This window comes from Thalia democratica, chromosome 5 (genome assembly GCF_965202585.1).
Source record: "Thalia democratica chromosome 5, ktThaDemo2.hap1.1, whole genome shotgun sequence".
Taxonomy (NCBI): Eukaryota; Metazoa; Chordata; class Thaliacea; order Salpida; family Salpidae; genus Thalia; species Thalia democratica.
Genome location: NC_139169.1, coordinates 81220937 through 81241753, shown reverse-complemented (window position 1 = coordinate 81241753; position 20817 = coordinate 81220937). Strand labels below are relative to the sequence as shown.

Genomic DNA, 20817 nt, shown 5'->3' with positions numbered 1-20817 from the left:
GTATACCATTTTTCCCTATTATTTATAAGATAACACTATATTGATATTAGTAAATACTTGAAAAATGTTTTTTAGAAAGTTATTAATGTTTGTTACATCAATAGTTATCAACCAATTTATATAAAACATATCATGCAGAAAGCAAAATAAGAAAAAATACAGTTGTTGTTAATAGTGTGTATTTATTTTTATCAATACTTTACAGTATTTGAAACTATTTATTTATTTTACGTTATTTTACGTTGACTATTATCTGTTTATTTGTTTTTAAATATCTATATGTTTTTTTTATTAATAGTAAGTATAGAAAATGTTGTTCAAAGACTCTAACCGAAGAAAATTAGGTTTGCATAAATTTTTATTTTTTAATATTTTTAAATTTTTTTGAGATTATTTCTGACGATGCAAGAAAATAATATTTAATTACGGATAGTCTAACAGCAAAATAATTATTCTTTAAGTAGTTGTTGCATAAAAGTATAAAGCTTTAGTTAAATGGTTTTTTTTTTTCAATTTTTGTAAAACTAAATGCAATCCCATAATAGTGTAATTATACTTTATTGATCAGGCCGAAATCATGGATTTTTATATTAAAAAAAAATCGTGTAATTTTAAACAGTTTTCAAAGTCTTTGAAGATCTTTTAGTTTTTGACTACTACAAAAACATTGTTGTTTGATACTTTTGTTTATGTCTTTGTAGTTGTAAATTTTAAACTCAAGTACATATATTCCGGGATGATAAAAATCATCATTAATTAACTTTTACAAGTTTGTCTAATTGAAAAAACACTAACTCAGTTTTAAATTTTTTACATGCAAACAAAACTTAATGTAGTTTTGAAATAAAAGTTGATATAAAGTGGATTCGGTAGGTTCTATATACAAGGTGCGAACTAGATAAAAATAATTTAAAGTGTATCATTTCCCAATTATTTTTGTTTATTTTAATTGTTCCTCTTTAAAAAAGCTTGTAATCTTTTCTCGAAAATTTTTTTTAAATGCCTCATTAAATCCAAAATTTTAAAAGAACAGCTTTTGAAAGTTAAACGATTTTAGCTCCTAAAACAAATAGAAATCGAATTGTAGGAAATAATTAACATTTTGAGAGAATAAATAATTACGGTCATTGCATGTTATAAAAAAACTTTTTATATTAAAACTAAGTCTTATAATCTATTAAACGTGTCTTATAGTACATACTCTTAGAACTTGTAGATGTAAATAAAAAAAACTTTTAGCTTTCATGTATGAGCCAATGTTAATTTAAAAAATCTTAGCCCCTATGCCTTAAAAAATACATTAAAACATATTTTTAATAACATAAATAAACATTTAATCAACTAAAGTTATTTATAAAACGCATATTTTGGTTTTACTGAAAATTCTTACAGAAGCCAATTAGTAATACTTATATGGAAAAATATCATGTTATGTGAAAAAATACAGTTTTTACTTTAATATAGTTAACTTAAGTGAATGTTGTATTATTTTAAGTTTCTTAACTAACTTATTATTTGGAAATTTTTCACTACAGTTAGATCATAGTTTTTTTTTAAGAAAACATAGAGTATGTAAGCTATCACTAAGTATTTAGACTATCTATATGATATCAGTGATTTGACTTTAAATAATATTACAACCAAGACTTGAAAGAAAGAGAACTTGATTCGAAAAAAAAAATAAAACAGTTTGAATTTTTAAACAACGCACTACAACTTAACTTAAATAACTTTAAACTACTAAAACCGGCCTTTTTATTTTTAACTTAAGTTTTTACTTAAATAATGAAAAAAAAACTTATAGTTTCAAGTACAGGAGTTAATAAAATCAAAAAACCTGGAACAAATTTCCAAAAATTTTCCCTTTAATAAAAAAACTAACAATAAATGTTTCAATTTTTTATTGTTAGTTTATTTATTAAAAACTTTCACAAAATTATTCCATTCACAAGAATTTCGGCAAACTTTTTATTGTATATTTTATGAATTTTAAAAAGTAGGTAACCCAGCTTGGTACATTTTTTGATCACTGAAAAGTTTTATTCAATAGAAATCATGTATAACAGAAAAAGAAGGTTTTAATCAGTATACTTTGTTTTGTAAAAACTCGTTAAATCTGCTTTTTAATCTGTTTTTATTGTTATTTGTTCTAAAAATCTAAAAACGCTTTACTTTAAAACTCTGGAACGAGCCCAAAAGTCTTTTGATAAACATTTAAATCTTACGCCAACCGTGTACTCAAATTGTTTGTTGAACAAAAAAAAAAAAAAAAAACGCACTATTTGGTACTAGGACAAGGTTGCTACTCTTTGAGTCAAAAAATCTTTCCTGAGTAACCAGAAACTTCCCTGCGTAGCCTTAAATTTCCCTGAGTTTCTCTGAGTTTTTTTCTAATCCTTAAATATTTTATTACTTTTTAAAAATTACAATGCTAGTTCTAAGAATATTGAACAACTAGCGGCAAGGCTTAAAAATTTCTAAATAAACTTAAAAAAAAAATTTTTTTTTAATTAATATTGAAACTGGATTAAATATATTTCTTTTTAGATCTAGAAAAAACTTTCCCTGAGATTTTTGAAAAACTAAAACTGCCTGAGTTTCCCTGAGTTAAAAAAACAATTAAAAATTCCCTGAGTTTACCTGAGTCTCCCTGAGTTTCTCTGAGATTTTCTATAACTTGAAAATTCCCTGAGTTTCCCTGAAGTCCCTGAGTGTGTGGCAACCCTGTAGGACCTGTAGTCGTACACCACTTGGATACTTTTTGACATCTTATCCAGGACAAAATTCGTTTCAGAAATAAATTCAAACTTTGATTTTGCATATTAATTTAGGAGGTTTAGATCAGGCTTGCAAACAAAAAGAAAGTAATTACAAAACTAGGGAAATAAAAAATTTAAACTTACAGTTAGTTTCGAACAAGGGGTGGGCAGCAATGTATTTATTAGTTTGAAATAAGCTCGTTAGAACAAAATAAAATTGAAATCTTTCGAATTCATTCTTAAGTTAGTATCAGTATTGCGGACATTTTATTATTACTTTACTTTTAAAGAGTATTTTTAGTTTAATTTTTCAAAAATACGCAGCCTGCAAAGCATTTTTTATCAATACCGACCCGCAATAGTCTTTTTCTAATATGTCTTTCTGGCCGAATAATAAAAACTCCCTATGAAATAACAAATATATAAGAAATTAACCAAAAAAGAATAAAAAGTAAAAAAATTCAGTGTTGTAATCAAATTTTTCATACAACATTGTTAACAACTGAGATTGGTAAGAATTTGCCAAAATTTTCAATGTTTTTCTAAGTAGTTAAAGTTGTTAGTAAACATTACAAGTGGTAAAACATTTATGGTTTATGGATTAGATATATAATTTCAATCAAAAAACTAAAACTAACATTGAGAACATACTAGTAGTCTCTAAAAAATAATTTTTAGTTTTACATTTCTAGTGACTAAAAAATTTATTGTTACTGACGGTCTTATTTTAGACTAGAGCAGGGTTACCCAAATTTTAAAAATTGCCCCCTTTAAAGAAACTAAAAGACTACGGTCCCCTCCAACAAGACTTCTCAAAAACACTACCATTTAAAAACACCTAAGACCTTTTTTTTGCTCTTCATCTACAACTCAAGAATATATAGTGTAAGTTTCAAAACTTCATGAGTACGAAAACACCCCCCTTCCGCCCCTTTACTAGTTATTGTCCCCGACTTGCTAAAATTGCCCCCAGGGGGCGGTATCGCCCAATTTGGGAAACCCTGGACTAAAGTCTTGTGTAAAATAAATTTGTAAATAAAATGATTTTATACGCTTTTTATATGTTTTAGCTGGTAAAAAAATGTATTAAACTAATACATTAACTAATTAAAAAAAGTAATGAATCAGAAATAAATAAAAGTTTCAGTTTTTTTGTTGAATTTAAAAATGAACAAATTTTTTAATGAGTAAAAATATAGGTTTTTACAATGTTTAATTAGTTTTTATGGTTTCTTAATTGTACTTAATTTTTATATGTTGATAAAAAATTATACAACTTATAAGTTTGTTCTTGTTATAAAGAAAACTTTTTAAAGTTTTCCTTTCAATACAGTTGTCTAAAATTTAACTCAAATTAAAATCATTAAAATTTATAAAAATTAAAAAGTGAACTAAAGACTTTACATATAAAACAGTCAAGAAGAGGTAATTCTAAAGACTAACAATAAGGTTTTCAGAGCTTTCTTTTAAAATTTGCCGATTACCGAATGGTTCTTCTGTTCACCAAGTCCTTAGGTCAAAGTTTTTGAACGTTTTTTTTGTTGTCGCTTAATAAACAATAATGATAGTAAGATAATTAAGCCAAAGAGTGTGCTACAGTAGAAAACAAGAGAAAAATACTTTTAAAATTTTGCTGAATAAAAAAAGTTATTTTATCTTTTAAAGATTGAAAACAACACTTAAACTTCAAAAATTAATGAAATACACTTGTTTTTTCGTTGAACCTACTTTTGATAAAAAGATAATAACAAAACCTGTGATATATAAAATATTTTGTTATTATATCAATAAAAGGGTTTCTCAAATATTTTTACGTCTAAAAACTTAGGGAAGAATTTTTTTTTGTTTAGTAAATAAATAGCATAACTTTTAGTTAAACATAATGAAAAAACTTTTAGACTTAAACATACCTAAAATTAATGTTTTAAATAAAATTTCAGAGTTTTTAACCATATGTATGTGTTTAAAGTTATTCATAAAAAGTTTATTTCTATTTAGTTTTAAAGTTTCTAAACTTTTTAAATATAAATTGTTTAGATTGTATAACTGTTCTAAAGTTTACTAAATAGTTTTTAAATTTAGTTTTAAATACTTGGTAACTCACTTTTAGATAATTTCTAATGTTATACAAGATTTAATGTATAAAAAATGTGGCTATTATAATTTCTGCTTCTACAATACAGCATATTTATCTTCATAAACCGTTAATTTTAAATATTTTTGATGCTTAATTACGCGTATGTCGTATTTATCACCAACTCTCTCTGAAAGCTTTGAGCACCTTACAATTAAAAACTTTATTTAAAGTAAATATAAAAAGTCATACGATAAACTTGCCACTTAAAACTAATATTTATTTAGAAGAACGCGCAAAAGTTTCTTCTTTTAGAAAAACCGGTTTAGAAAAAGCTTTTAACTAACTTTAAGTAATTTTTTTTTTATATAATACAAGTAAAATTATAAAAAAATACTAAATAATAGTAAATTGCCACATAGGTCCTTCCTCGATATGTACAGCCGGTATGGTACATACTTTTTAACTGAAAAACGCGAATTCAATTTCTAAAAGTAGTAAAATAAAAGTACTATATTTATAGACAAATGACATTGTAGATTTAAATTAGAATTTAAATTTTAGTGTAATTAAAGTAAGTTAAGAACTTACAAAATTTATATCAAACATAATGTTTAATTCAAACATATTGCAGTTTGTTTGTTTAACGAAAACAAAGAACACTTCAATTAATATTAACAATGATTGAAACATGAATGTAAAAAGTGTGCAATAAAAAAGCAATAACAATGAAAAAAATAATTGTAATTGAGATTTATTAGAACTAGACTTTTTTGAAAACATTTCTGTTAGTGTAGGTTGCCTTTTGGGTTTAGCACACACTTTTAGTTGCTCGCTGGTTCTTTTTAAAATACTTTGAAAGTTTTTAAAAGCTGATTATTGCCGATTGTACCACTTTATCCTTTGCTGTTGTGTTTCTACCAAGACAAAAAGTTAAAAAGCGAAAATTGCTAATTAAACAGCAGCAGAAAAGTATTTTAAAACCCTAAACTAGCTTAACAATTCAATAAAAACATGATCAATGTTTTCATAAATGTTTTCATAAAATTAATTATTATTTATATTTCCTATATAAACTTAAAAAAGTACAAGGAAATACTACAAGAACTATTTAAAAACTTTGTAGGTGGAACATAGATATACGTTAATAAATAAATATCGCTTTATAATTTCATATGTTAAATGAATATTCAAGACGTTTAATATGCTTTTAACAAGTATGTTTTGTTTTTGTGTTTGTAACAAACTTATACAGTAGGTTTTAAAAAAAGAAAACTTAAAAAAAATATTACAAGTTATATTAAGAGTTATTGAAAAATTCTTGTTATGTTACAAATACAAAAAAAACATAACTTTTACCTGTAATAACTCACAATAAGTTTAACTTTAAATAACAAGATTAAAAAGTTACAAAAACTTTAATTTGTTTAGTTAAGAAATCAAACGATATTAAGAATAAAGTTACAAATCTTTGTAATATTTCTACCATCAAATCATTTAACACTTGTTTTGTTATCAAAAAAAGCAAAAACGTCTATTGTGATATTCCGTGCAAAGTTTAGTATGAATGACTTGGCGAAATATACAGTTTTACAGTTGAATGATATTGAGAAGTTAGTATGATACTTTGCATTGTCATTGTTAAATTGCATTTTCGAATATATCTTAGTTTAGTAGAAACTTACTAATTGTCATAAAATAAAAATATTTACAAAATTACTATTGTGAACAAGTCGTTATTACTAAGTTTTAATTACAAGTTAAAAATTATTTAAATTTATGTTTTTGCAATCATTAAACATGTCATTACTAAAAAATTTAAAAACTTTTGTAAACTTATTAGTATTTTTGTCAATTTAAGTACTAAACGGTATTTGTTTTCTACTGGAAATATTTTAATCTACAAATATTTGCTTAGTAGTAGACTTTACTTTTGCACTTTTTAAATAAAAAAACATTATTTGATCAATGAGCTATGTTGTAAGCAAATAAAATATAACTACTTATTTTATTTTTTATTTAAAAAACACAAAACACAATTCACAGAACTTTTAACGCATATAGAGAGTAATTTAGCTATTTTTTAATTACAATAGCAGTTTCATAAAGTCTTCAACTAAAATAATGATTAGTAATATTATCAATTTGTATTTATAAACTTAATAATTTAAGTGCATAAAGTATATAAAAGTTGTTTATAAGTTTTTAGCACCAACAAAAAGCTTTATAAATGTTGCTAAATACTTAAGATTTTGTTGTTGGCATATATTTTATGTAATAGTTTAGGCATAATAATTCTATCTTAATAAAATTTGAAAAAAATTTTTCACAAAGCGGTTAAAAAAAGCACTACATATAACGTTTAAGATATTTTTACATATTTCGTTTTTATTAAACTGCCTAAGCATGTATATGTACATTTCTTTCAAACCTTTTAAAGTTACAATTGTTACAAAAAGTTAAAAAGCGAAAATTGCTAATTAAACAGCAGCAGAAAAGTATTTTAAAACCCTAAACTAGCTTAACAATTCAATAAAAACATGATCAATGTTTTCATAAATGTTTTCATAAAATTAATTATTATTTATATTTCCTATATAAACTTAAAAAAGTACAAGGAAATACTACAAGAACTATTTAAAAACTTTGTAGGTGGAACATAGATATACGTTAATAAATAAATATCGCTTTATAATTTCATATGCTAAATGAATATTCAAGACGTTTAATATGCTTTTAACAAGTATGTTTTGTTTTTGTGTTTGTAACAAACTTATACAGTAGGTTTTAAAAAAAGAAAACTTAAAAAAAATATTACAAGTTATATTAAGAGTTATTGAAAAATTCTTGTTATGTTACAAATACAAAAAAAAACATAACTTTTACCTGTAATAACTCACAATAAGTTTAACTTTAAATAACAAGATTAAAAAGTTACAAAAACTTTAATTTGTTTAGTTAAGAAATTAAACGATATTAAGAATAAAGTTACAAATCTTTGTAATATTTCTACCATCAAATCATTTAACACTTGTTTTGTTATCAAAAAAAGCAAAAACGTCTATTGTGATATTCCGTGCAAAGTTTAGTATGAATGACTTGGCGAAATATACAGTTTTACAGTTGAATGATATTGAGAAGTTAGTATGATACTTTGCATTGTCATTGTTAAATTGCATTTTCGAATATATCTTAGTTTAGTAGAAACTTACTAATTGTCATAAAATAAAAATATTTACAAAATTACTATTGTGAACAAGTCGTTATTACTAAGTTTTAATTACAAGTTAAAAATTATTTAAATTTATGTTTTTGCAATCATTAAACATGTCATTACTAAAAAATTTAAAAACTTTTGTAAACTTATTAGTATTTTTGTCAATTTAAGTACTAAACGGTATTTGTTTTCTACTGGAAATATTTTAATCTACAAATATTTGCTTAGTAGTAGACTTTACTTTTGCACTTTTTAAATAAAAAAACATTATTTGATCAATGAGCTATGTTGTAAGCAAATAAAATATAACTACTTATTTTATTTTTTATTTAAAAAACACAAAACACAATTCACAGAACTTTTAACGCATATAGAGAGTAATTTAGCTATTTTTTAATTACAATAGCAGTTTCATAAAGTCTTCAACTAAAATAATGATTAGTAATATTATCAATTTGTATTTATAAACTTAATAATTTAAGTGCATAAAGTATATAAAAGTTGTTTATAAGTTTTTAGCACCAACAAAAAGCTTTATAAATGTTGCTAAATACTTAAGATTTTGTTGTTGGCATATATTTTATGTAATAGTTTAGGCATAATAATTCTATCTTAATAAAATTTGAAAAAAATTTTTCACAAAGCGGTTAAAAAAAGCACTACATATAACGTTTAAGATATTTTTACATATTTCGTTTTTATTAAACTGCCTAAGCATGTATATGTACATTTCTTTCAAACCTTTTAAAGTTACAATTGTTAGATTGTTTATAAGTGTGTTTCAAATGATAATTTTCTTTAAATTTTAGGAATTAGAGCCCGATAAGCTAAATAAGAATAAACTTTACTATTTCGAAATATTTTTAAAATATTTTATTCTACTTGAGTTTTTTTTTATTTATAGTAATAAGTATTTTTTGTTCTAGAAAAATTTTCCTTAATATTAACTTAATTAAAAAAGTTACTCCTCAACCAAAATTATTTAAAATAGCTTTAGAAGTTTAAATGTTTAAAACATTTTTACAATAAAATTGTTTTAAAAATAAACATAATAAATATATTTCAACATTTGCTATTCGTATTAAGTAATTAATAAAATATCAGGTTAGAAATATTCTTTTCAAATAATACCATAGTAAAATGAATTTCCTTAAAGTAATAAAATTTAGAATTTATTCTTTGAAAACTAATACTTTTGTTTTTGACTTTTATCTCACTTTTCAATAAAAGGTTAATAAAACTTAAGATAAAGCGTTGCAAATTTAACGGAAATTTCAACATTATAAATATTTTTATAGTATAAAAATTAAGCATCGACAATAAGTTAACTTTAAGTGGGTGTAACATTTAGTTTCTGGTCTGTTTACATTGAAATAACTTGGGTTTTGATAACAAAAAAATATCAACACCCCTTGAAAAGGACAATAAAACTATAAACAACGATGACTTTTTTTTTTGATGAATTACAGTTAATATTGAATGTCGAGTTTGTATTGATATTTGTGCAAGTCATTTTGATTTTTCTCGAAAAAAAATGAAGTGATATATTGGTTTCCCTTGAATAGATATGTTATGGAGGTGTGGCTACAACTTGTTTTCACTATATAATGCTTAGCAGATACAATAGCTAACACCATAAGCGATAAGTTAGTTGAGTGTGTAGCAAATTAGGCTTTAAACTTATGCAATTTTAAATTTAAAACTTTACATAACTTTTAGATTAAAACTTTTAAAAATGTTTTTAGTTTAAGGTAATGTCGACTTTTGAATAAAGTTTAAAAGTTTTGGAGTTGAAAACTTTACCATTAAGATTAAACAATTAAAAATTAGTTAATTAAACACATCTTCATTTGTAACTATTTGAATGAAAGTTGTTTTTATACAATGATTAAGTTTTTTAGCAGAAAAAAAAAATTGTATACAAACTAAAATAATCGCAAAATAATTAAATTTACTAGTTTTTTCACTATTAAGCAGACTTAAACATTAACTAAACTATAAAAAACATCACACGTTAATGCAAATGTTAATTAAACAATTTTTTTCGTAGTTTATCTAAATAAATCATGCCCTCGTACAAGCTTTCATACTTCGATGCCAACGCCAGAGCTGAGGTTGCCAGGTTGATACTGTCCTACAATAAGGTGGACTTTGAGGACCACAGGTTCTCTGGGGAACAATGGGCTTCCATTAAAGCTGGTTTGTATTAAAAAAAAATACATAAAAATTTAGTTTTATTTAAGTTTAAAATAACAACGGTCTGCTTTAAAACCATGTTTGCAATAATTTAAAAGTTAGACATAAAAAGTTTAGTTTTAGTTTGTACCAAAGAAAGCTTTGATTGTACCAAAAACTTTAAAAAATGGAAAATATAGTAATTGAATTATTTGACTTATATTAAAAAAACAACTTATAAGTTTTTACACAATGAATAAAAAAATTAAAAACCAAACTGTTAGTTTACTAAAAGTTATGAAAAAGTAATCATTTTAATGTAAACGTTTAATGTTCTAAAACTTTTCACATTAATTAAGAAGCATTTGTTTTAAAAAGTCTCACAAAAAATGAGTACTAATAGTTAAAGTAAAAGTTCACAGTTTTTAAAAATTTAGCATACATTGGGCTTTGTAGCCAACAATAACATTCAAGTTTATTTTTCTTGAGTACAAAATGCGTTAATATAAAAAATAATTTGTTTTGGATCCTAAAAATAAACTTTAAGTAATTTCAAATTGGTACAATATAAACTTAATGTGTGGAACGTTAATTGAAAATACAGATACGTTCATACAGTTGAAATAGCATGCAAGCAAAATTAAGTAATGTCATGATGACAAAGTTTTTTTAGCGATTAGTTTCGCTTCATTGAACATTTTACTACTGATGACATTTTTATTGTATCTGATTACTATCGAACTTAATACTTTATTTCGTTTTACAAATTACTTTTAAAATATCGCTTCACAATTCTATATTTATTAACTGAGATTTAGAAATAAATTTGATCGCTTTATATCTTTTACAAATAAATCTGCCTTTAGAACTTATTTAAACTAAATTTCTAACAGCAACAAAAATCATAACACTTAATTAAAATTTTCTACATGAATAAGCATTTAAAAATTAATTCTTATACAAGTAAGAAATAGTATTATAAATAAATTTCTTTTTTTTTTCAGAAATGCCCTTCGGACAGTGCCCGGTCCTCTACATCGACGGAACCCCGTTGTGCGAGTCTGGGGCCATCGTTCGTTACCTAGCAACCGAGTACGGCATGAACGGGGCCAACTCCCTGCAAGCTGCCTACATCGAAATGATATCTGGGGCCCTCGGGGATTTTTTCATGAAAATACCCTATTTCGAGAAAGACCCCGTCGAAAAGGTTTAAATAAAAATAAATTTTTTGTTCATAGATAATGGTTAATTTGTCCTTAAAAAAAGTTTTTTTAGTTGAAATGTTAAAGTTTAAAACACAAAAGGTTCATTATCATTTGTACAGAGGGATGCAAAAATATTAATTTAGTAGGTTTATACCGTCGTTTCTATTTCTTTAACTTATAAAATCGCAACACGTGGCATTATTTATAAACTGACCACCGTTGGTTTTTAACATTGCTTTTTAAAGCTTAAAAAGGGTTTTGATTTTGCCCTAATTCACTAAATTAATGTTTCAAATGAAGGATATTTGACATTTTTCCTCTGCTTTTGAAAGATTTTTAATGTGTCTCTTAAGCAATATAAGTATTTTGAAGTACAACAGTAAACTATCTGAAACATTGAAAACTATTATTTATACTTATTTTAAGCGATAGTATAAAACAAAATCTTTAAAATTTGTTACTTCCTGTTAAAACAAAACTTAATTATTTACTTAAAGTCAACTGAAAAAACAAACAGCTCTTAAATGTATTTTAAATTCAAGCCATTTCATACAGTATTTAAATTCTACTGTTGCATTACAAAAATAGTACAAAATCATAACAAACAACTTTATTCCAGGCAAAAAAGATGAAAGCAGCCTTTGACGATCATATTTGCCCAGGACTGGCAAAAATGGAAAAGAAATTTGCCGAGATGGGAAAAGACTATTTGATCGGAGATGTGAGTCAAATATTTTTGTTTTAAAACATGTGTTACACTACTTTTTAAAAATTTTGTTCTTGTTTATAAGAATTAACCAAAATAAATTTTTGAAGGAAAAACTTTTTGTTTTCTAAAAAAGCAAGTGTTTAACAAACTGAAAAGTGTTTTACAAAAAGCTTAACCAACAGTTTAGAAACGTTAAAAACAATTGCCTAAAACTGGTAGTCTAACTTATTTTGTAATAACGAAGCTAAACTGAGAAAAAAAAGTACGAATCATATTAAACATCATACTTGTTTTTTAAATACACAAAACTTATTTCTACTCACACAAAAAAATATTTCAAGAATATTTTTAAGTTTTAAACATATTTTTATTACTCACGCAGAAATATTCGTACGCCGACTTCGCCATGGCCAACTGTCTTCTGTTGACCGAGGCCCACGACGAAGCCACGGCCTCCTACTTGAAGGCCTTCCCCAAGCTGTGCGCCCTCAAGGACCGCGTCAAGAACCTGGACGGGGTCAAGCAGTACTACGCCAAGCACCCCCCGAAGGGGTTCAAATTTTAAATGTTTTTTTTTGTGAAGAAAAAGTATTTCTTGTCCGAAACTTGTTTTCGTTTATGTGTAGCTACCCCATTTTTATAATAAACTTTCTGTTTTTATAATCATCTTGATTTTTTATGTCAATTTTAAGCTTTTTGGTAAAAGTTTTTGTTGATAACTTAAAACAAAAAGTATAAAGTATGTGTTTTAAAGTAAAGGATATGACTGATAAAGTTTCTAATTAAGACGAGTTTCAATTAGTAAAACAAACAAAACCGGTAGACTTAAACTTTAAAATGTTTACAACAAAGTGTTTTTGTGCTTTCTAGTTAAAAGTAAATCACAAAAAACTGGATTTAAAAATAATTAACCGACTTAAAGCAATGCATTAATACCATAAAACTAAAAGTTTTCTAAAAAACTATTTAACAATGATTATAAAAGTTTGTTTAACGTTTATTAATTTTAAACATAAACTTTTCTAAAATGTTTTTGAGTAATAATAATTAGAGTTATTCACTAATATTTTAATGTTTTGACTTATAGCAAATTAATCTTAATATGTGAAAACTATTTATACCATAAAAATGTAAGTAAAATATAACATTTTAGTTATAATTTGCTCTACCATAAGGGTTATTTTAATTAAGCTTGTTTTCCTAAAAAAATATCAGTTTTATTAGTCAGTATAAAAAAAAGTATTTAATTACTTAATGCTTGTAAATTGTAAACAAAAAAACGTTTATACATATTTCTAATTTAATTTAACAAATTTACACCAAAATAACCGGTAGCTTACTTTCGAAAAAACGCTTCGAACGGATTAAATAAAACTTTATGCAACAAATTGAAAATATATTAGACAGTTTAAAATCATACCTTGGTTTTAAATTTATGGTAGTTTTTATTCTGCAACAAAAAGTAAGTTGTACTTTTAAAACTGTCAAACCAAGGTTTAAAGTAAAGTTTTCTAGCCAAGTAAATATTAAAAAATAAAAGTTACAATCCGTTTTAGTGACAGCGTATTAAAACGTTAAAAGCTGGTTAACAAAAATTTAATTTGTTAAATCTATAAAGCACTTTTGAAATTAAGTGGAATAAATTTTCTGGATTATCCATTAAAAAATGCAGCTTACACACTTCTATTATGACGTAATAATTAAAATCTCATGCAAAAGTTGTGCAAATAAATTTGAGTTTGAATTTTATTTAGATGCACACTAAATTACTTTACTGGTAGCTTGATAAACATGGGTTGTTTCAGTGCAGTGGCTGATATTAGCAGCCACAAGCCGAGAACTCCAATTCGCGAGTACAAAATTCACGACACCAAATTTCTCTTCTTGTTCTGCTTGGTCATCGGCGTTACGCTGCAAATTCTTTTCGACGCATCGGTGAAAGGAAAACCGGAAATTTACCTGGATGGCCATGACTCATGGGCAAATGTTTGTGGGAAGAAAGAAAACGAAATCGTGCCAGGTGTACCTTTGTCTGGTTTGGACAGAGCCGAGTATAAAAAGCAGTTCCTTTACAGTTTTGCCAAATTTGACATCAGCAGTGTCCTGGCAGCCCTAACATTTGGCTACGGCGAAGTCAATCAAACGGACAACATAAAGTTATGTGTCAAAGAATGTCCTAAGAAGTTGACGATGTGCAGAGAACTTTTAACAATAAACGGTTACGATTTGTCAAAATTAAATGACAAAGTTGTTACGGATAAAATTTGTGAAGGGTTGCCTTTTGATCACATTATTCCCCACAAAGATGTTTTTGGGTACTGCATTCCTGATGTAACAAAACTGGTTTGTTGAAAATTGTCCTATATAATTAAAATCATAAGTTATACAACAATTTTACTTCTGGCTTTAAACTTTTTTATTTGAAAGTTTGAACTGTGCAGTCTTTGTAGATGAAAATATAATAGTCATTAAAAGTATTAAAAATATTTTTTTGTTACTGTTATTCAAAAGTGTGTACTTTTTGTAGGTAACAACAAGTAAATAAGTGCTTAAGTTTCGAAGTGACAACAGTATATACTTAAAACTGTTAATGATTAAAAGGTCCAACAATTCAATTTATTTGAACACAATTATGACAAACTATAAAACCTAACACTTTATTAAACCTTACTGTGTCACTTTACAAAATTTAGTTAGTTTTAAAATTAATTCATTTATTTTATTTATACAAATTTTCAGGATATAAAACTGATAATTGTATATATAAAGGAAATATCGTAAACTTGATAAAATGATTTTTAAAAGACTGCTTTCAAAAATTTTAAAAGTTTTTTTAAGTTGCTTTTAAAGAAATAATTAGTTTTGTCGATACTAATGTACCAAAAAAGTTGTAAAACTTTCAGAAAACATTTATTTAGTTGTCTAGTTATTTATCTAGTTTTTTTAGTTGTAACCAACTTTTGAACTGATAAGAATAACTTTTGTGTTTAGTTTTTGACTAAATAACTATATTGATCTTAAAATTATAAAACAACATTGTCAAACTATAGGGCTTTTTTGTACTAAAATTGTTAAAATTTTAAACAAAAGGCTTCTAGCTGTTTATAAAAGGTACAGCATGTTTTCTAATAACCTACAAGTTATTATGAAGAATGTTTGTGCAGAAGGCTTTGGTTTTATTTGAAATAGTAACAAATTGCATTTAAAACAAAATGTGAAAAACCCCTTAACAATAAGTTTCTACCTGTAACATTATAAAAGTTTTAGGTTAAAAATAAATCAGTTAAAGTGTTCCAAAGTAGTCGATAGTAATGTAATAGTGTATTTTGTTGTTGTTATTACTTAGCTGTAATTGTTTTAATAATCATCTCCATTTTAAATTCAACATTTAATAACGTTACAAAACTTTTATTGCTTTGAGCCAGGGATCAGCAGTCTTTTATAAAATTATTTTTCTAGAAAAAAAAGTCTCGGGCCGAAGTTATTTAAAATAACTTTAGTAAACAACGATAAAAAGTACTCGTTTAAACCAAAAAGGCGATAAAATAGGTGATAATAAGGCACTAGTAATTACTAATGATTAAAATAAGAGCAAATTGCTCATTTTTTACTCAAAAACTACTTTTACTTGTTTTTGAAATTATTTCTCAAACTTACGGTCTGCATACTTTTGCTTTGCCCACTAATTTTCCTGTTTTAAGGTTTTATCAAAAATAAGCTTAAAAACTTGAGATAGTTCATTTGACAAAGTTTCGAAATTTGTTAGAAATTAGGGTCAGCCTAAAATTGTTTTAAAAAAATTTTGATTACATGCTTCACAACCATTTAGCATAACGTTTATCGTCGAAGAGAGTATAATAATTACTAATAATTTTTACTAATAAAATGTTTTAAATAAAGAAAGAATTGCTTTGTTTTTAATAAAGTTTGTAATAAATTACAAAAAACTCTTTCAAATAAGATACGGGTGTTAAAAATGAAACTTATTTTGTATTAGATAATTATTAATAATTTGCTTTACATTTTAGTTTTATGTATAAATATTTTTAAAGCTGATTCTATTAGATTTTAAAGCAAGATAACTAACTACATTAACTTATGAAAAACATAGAAGAAAATATTTCAAAAGTTAAAAAAAATGTAGTAAGCTTAGTTAAGTTTTTACAGAACGAAATAAACTTACTTAATTATACTTTTTGAAAAGTTTGTTAAATATTCTTTTTATTTTATGAAACACCCTATTATTATTACTTCACTAAAGTTGTATTGTTTATAGTGTAGTTGTTTATAAGTCTGTGTTTTTCAATGCATATTCGTGTATAAAGTAGCTTGAAGGGAAGCTTTTTTGTTGCGGGTGAAGAATTTGATTGGCAACTAAAATGTACATTTTAAGGACAGTTCTGAACGCTGTTTTTTGTTATTTTCTCATTTGTTCAAGAACAGACTATTATCTAAAGACAAGTTAAGTATTGAAAACAGAGTTATAATTAAGGGTTGAAGTTGTAGTAACCACATCAATATGTTTTAAAAAGCTATGCTAACCTGAATTCATGAGTCATTGTAAACTTAATCTGCTAAACCTTTGTGGTAAACAGTGTAGTCTAGTAGTTGTTCAAAATTTTTTAAATTTTGTGTGTTAGTGTTTCATCACATACAAGGTTTGATAAATAACTATTCTTATGCTTAGTAACAAAAAATGTTATTAATAATATAAAACTACTATTTAAATACGAAAACCTGATAAAAACTGAAAATAAAGTAATAAATTATGTAATGTATTAATAACTTTAACTTAAGAGACTCACCAATTTTTTACCAACAAATTAGAAAACTATAAGCACAACACTTTGAAGAAACATTTCAAAAAATACTTGTTTGTGTAAAACACAAGTTATATCTAACCAGGTTAAGCTTTTTAGCTCTAACAGTTCAAAGTTTAAAAATAAAAATCGCAAAACAAGTTAAAAATTTTTCAAACAGGAAATGGTCCTGGACAAGGACAAGCAGCCTCCGGGCCACATCAAGAAGGCGGCGGCCGACCTCGAGACCGTCCTCAAGTCGGCGCTGAGCAGCCTCAAGTGGATCGCCCTCATCCTGCTGGTCAACTTCGCCCTCTCGCTCGCCGCCCTCCTCCTCATCCGGGTCTTCATCCGCGTCTTCATCTACCTCGTCATCGCCGCCTTCGTCCTGGTCGCCCTCGGGTCGATGGGCCTGCTGTGGTTCAACTACGCCCTCGCCCACGGTCACCTGACCGAGGAGACGGTCAGGTCGCTGAACGGGCAGGTGTCGAAGGACGCGGAGGACCTGATCTTCCAGGAGACGATGGTTGCCAGGGAGAAGATCGTCAGGGCGTACGACAGGATCATCTCCATCGTCAGGGAGAACGAGCAGCTGGAGACGCTGAGGAACACCAGGTTTTGTTTTTACTAGCATAAACAAGTTTTTCAACTTTTAAGACTTTTAGTTAAAGTTTCTTTGTTAGTTTTTTTATTATAATACAAAATAGTATTATCAGTTTAGTAGTTCATTGTTATAATAATACAAAGTAAAACCGTGGTTGAATCTTTCAATCAATTTAGTTTTGTGACTGTTAAACAGCGAAGACTTTTAAAAATTCTGACGAGTATCGTTACATACTAAAGAAAAAAAGTTCTTTTGAAGCGACTTTTAAAACTTAAAACTTTCAGGTACTTGCTGGCTATCTGCTTGCTAGTGAGTGTGGTCAACGTTTTGCTGGTCCTCCTCATCATATGGACCCGCAAGTCGCTCAAGCTGGCCATCAAGTTGATGCAGCAAGCCAACCACGCCCTATTCAGCAACATCGGGGTCATCGTATCATCTGTAATCACTTCGTGTTTTCAGGTAAACTGTTGTAACATTTTACTACAGCCACTTTTCTGAGGTGAGCTACTTTTTATATCAATTTTACAAAGTTGTGACTTTTTATAAAATATTTAAATGTTCAATTTTAACTTTAATAGTGTCAGAAAATAAATATTAATTACTAAAAATCGTAAAAAATATAGCTCAAATTGTAAGGGATAATGAATTAAGTAATTGCTTTTTTAACTTTTTTCAAAATTATGTTTAACTTTATAAATTTTGATAGTTCAATAAAATTCTTCAGCAATCTTCATCTTTTCCAGGTGATCGTCCTGGCCTCGGGGGTGATCATCGTCGCCTGCGTCTGCTCCAACGTCATCCCGCTGGTCGACAGCGACGGCTTCGTCTCCTACGTCATCGACCCGGAGTACCACGCCGTCCCCAAGCTGATATTCGTCGTTACCGCCATCTACTGGATGCTTTTCTTCGTCATCGGCTGCCAGAAGGTCATCCTTGCCGACGTGTTCAGCTCGTGGTTCTTCAAGAGGGCGACCCTCAGCGGATGCCTCCACAACTGCTTCTGCCCCACCCTGATGCCCACCGTCCGGTTTTTCAGGTTCAACGCGGGAAGCGTGGCGTTCGGGAGCCTCCTGATCTCGATTTCGAAGATTCTGAGGCTGGTCGCGTTCCTGTTGAGCAGAAAGTTGAAGGAAAAAGGGTCGGTTGATTTTTTTTTAGTTAAATTGAAAATAAAACTAATGCAAATGTAGTTTGTTAGTTTTACTTTGTAGTAAATGATTTGTGACACGGTTGTCACAAACTTTGAATTTTATTTTTCAAATGTTGTATTAACTACTTTATGCATTGTAGTTTGAGTTTGTGGAACTCCCTGACAATTCAATTTATATTTTGTACAAACTTGCTCCTAAACCAATAAGGCCTGTACAAACATCATCACTCAACTTTTTCTCGTTTCAGGGGGTGTTTGGGAAAATGCTTGGCGAAGTGCGTCAACTGCTGCACACACTGCATCGATGAGGTCATCAGCTACGTCAGCAACCAGGCGTACATCTGCATCGCCGTGCACGGGACCAGCTTCCTCGCCTCCGCCAAGAAGGCCGGCCACCTCATCGCCACCAACGCCACCAAAATGGCCGTCATCAAAGTCGTCACATCCTTCTTCATCTTCCTCGCCAAGTTCTGCGTCGTCCTGGGAACCATGCTGATCGGCTACCTCCTCCTGAAGAGGGCCAACCTGCAGGAGGAGAACGGGAGCAGCAAGTACCAGCTGTGGGTCCCCCTCCTCCTCTCCCTCCCTCCGTGCCTGATCGTGGTCAACGCGATCTTCGACCTCTACAGCGTCGCCATCGACACGCTCTTCGTCTGCTTCCACGAGGACATGCAGGAGAACAACGGCAAGGGGCACCCCTACTACAGCTCCAAGAGTCTCATGGAGCTGATGAGGGCGAGGGAGTCCGTCAAGAAGGAGGTCGTCGAAGTCGAGGTCAGCCAGCACACGGTGACCACTGTTCAGGAATAAAAAGTGGAAGTGTTACGTAACAATGTAAGGTTTTATTTGAAAACATACACAGATTTGAATAGTTGAACAAATTTAAATTTTAAATTTTTACAATCAGTTTTTCATGTTAGGTTAATAACTTAAACTTCTTGCTATGAATATGTTAACTTTGTCAAAACTTCTTTATTGATAAAGTTATAAATAATGGTAATAATATCAGAAATATTTACAGGTTTTTTTTATGTATTAATTTCAGGCTTACTTCTTGAATGAAGAGTTGTTTAAACAAAATGTTTTAAAATTTTTGTACAAAAGTTTTTATTTCACTCAATCTCTTAAACGTAGTTATTGGAAAAACTTAAACATTTTATAAAAAACTGTTATTTCTTAAATATTTAACTTTTCTTACAATCAGCAATATTTTGTAAAATTTAGTTGGTCAAGTTATAATTAAATACAATACATAATATTTGTGCTTCTTTAAACAAGTAAGATTCATCAAGTGGCAAAGTTTAACTTGTATTTTGAAAAATTTAAAAGTTTTTTTACTGAAGCCAGCTTTAAAACTTAGTTTAATTTAAAATATGTGAGTTGTGTTTTAATTTAATTTTGGAAATTGTATAAAATTTGTTTGAAATAACCTATATCGCTTACTTTAAATGAAATAGTTAGATAATACTTTAAGGTATCTACTTTTGTATAACAGCTAAATTGTTTTCGCTTTAAAACACAAACAATAAATTTTATGCTACCAAATAAGTTTTATGAAAACTAAATAAAAACATTGGCAACAACTTATTAAAAAAATTTTTTGGTTCACTTAATAGGTAATCTTATTGTCTTGTAAAGCTGTAAAAAATTACCAATAAATCTTACCTACTTTTGTTTTTAAATTATTTTTTAAGTTTTACAAAACACATTTCTATTAAAGGTTTTTTATCACAACAACTTCTACTCTTACATGTTGTAAAGTGTTACTTATAAATTAAGTTTCTGAATAAAATTAATTTCATTATAAAAGTTTAATAAAATGTTTTGTTTATTGACAAAGACTTAATTTAATTAAGTCCAAAAGTTAGAAGTATAATTCTGCTAGAGGTTAAAAAAAATTGTGAGCATTCTCCTGTTAATCAATTTAGACCCGTGTTTTATCATTTTTGTGAGATTCGACCCACGAGTGCGTAAGTGGCAATCAGCATAGTAATGCTTCGAACCATCCTGGCACACGAGAAAATAAACTTTTTTAATATATAAACACTAAAATAAGTATGCAGCTGATGATTTCACGTTCGCTCATTTTTTCTCTTGTTCAACTTAACTTTAATGACTCATATTT

General features: G+C 27.5%; 2 protein-coding genes across 2 annotated transcripts; both read left to right on the top strand.

The window, feature by feature from the left end:
• The first annotated feature begins 10101 nt into the window (after positions 1–10101).
• On the top strand, positions 10102–12802 carry LOC145835621 (hematopoietic prostaglandin D synthase-like). The gene is made up of 4 exons (XM_082943294.1): positions 10102–10249; positions 11230–11432; positions 12050–12151; positions 12522–12802. Exons 1-4 carry the CDS (start codon positions 10117–10119, stop codon positions 12702–12704), a joined length of 621 nt encoding a protein of 206 aa, XP_082799420.1. The 5' UTR covers positions 10102–10116; the 3' UTR covers positions 12705–12802.
• A 1128-nt stretch (positions 12803–13930) lies between these two features.
• LOC145836958 (choline transporter-like protein 1) lies at positions 13931–19731 on the top strand. Its single transcript, XM_082944726.1, has 5 exons — positions 13931–14482; positions 17120–17553; positions 17827–18001; positions 18286–18680; positions 18941–19731. Exons 1-5 carry the CDS (start codon positions 13931–13933, stop codon positions 19500–19502), a joined length of 2118 nt encoding a protein of 705 aa, XP_082800852.1. The 3' UTR covers positions 19503–19731.
• Positions 19732–20817: the final 1086 nt, after the last annotated feature.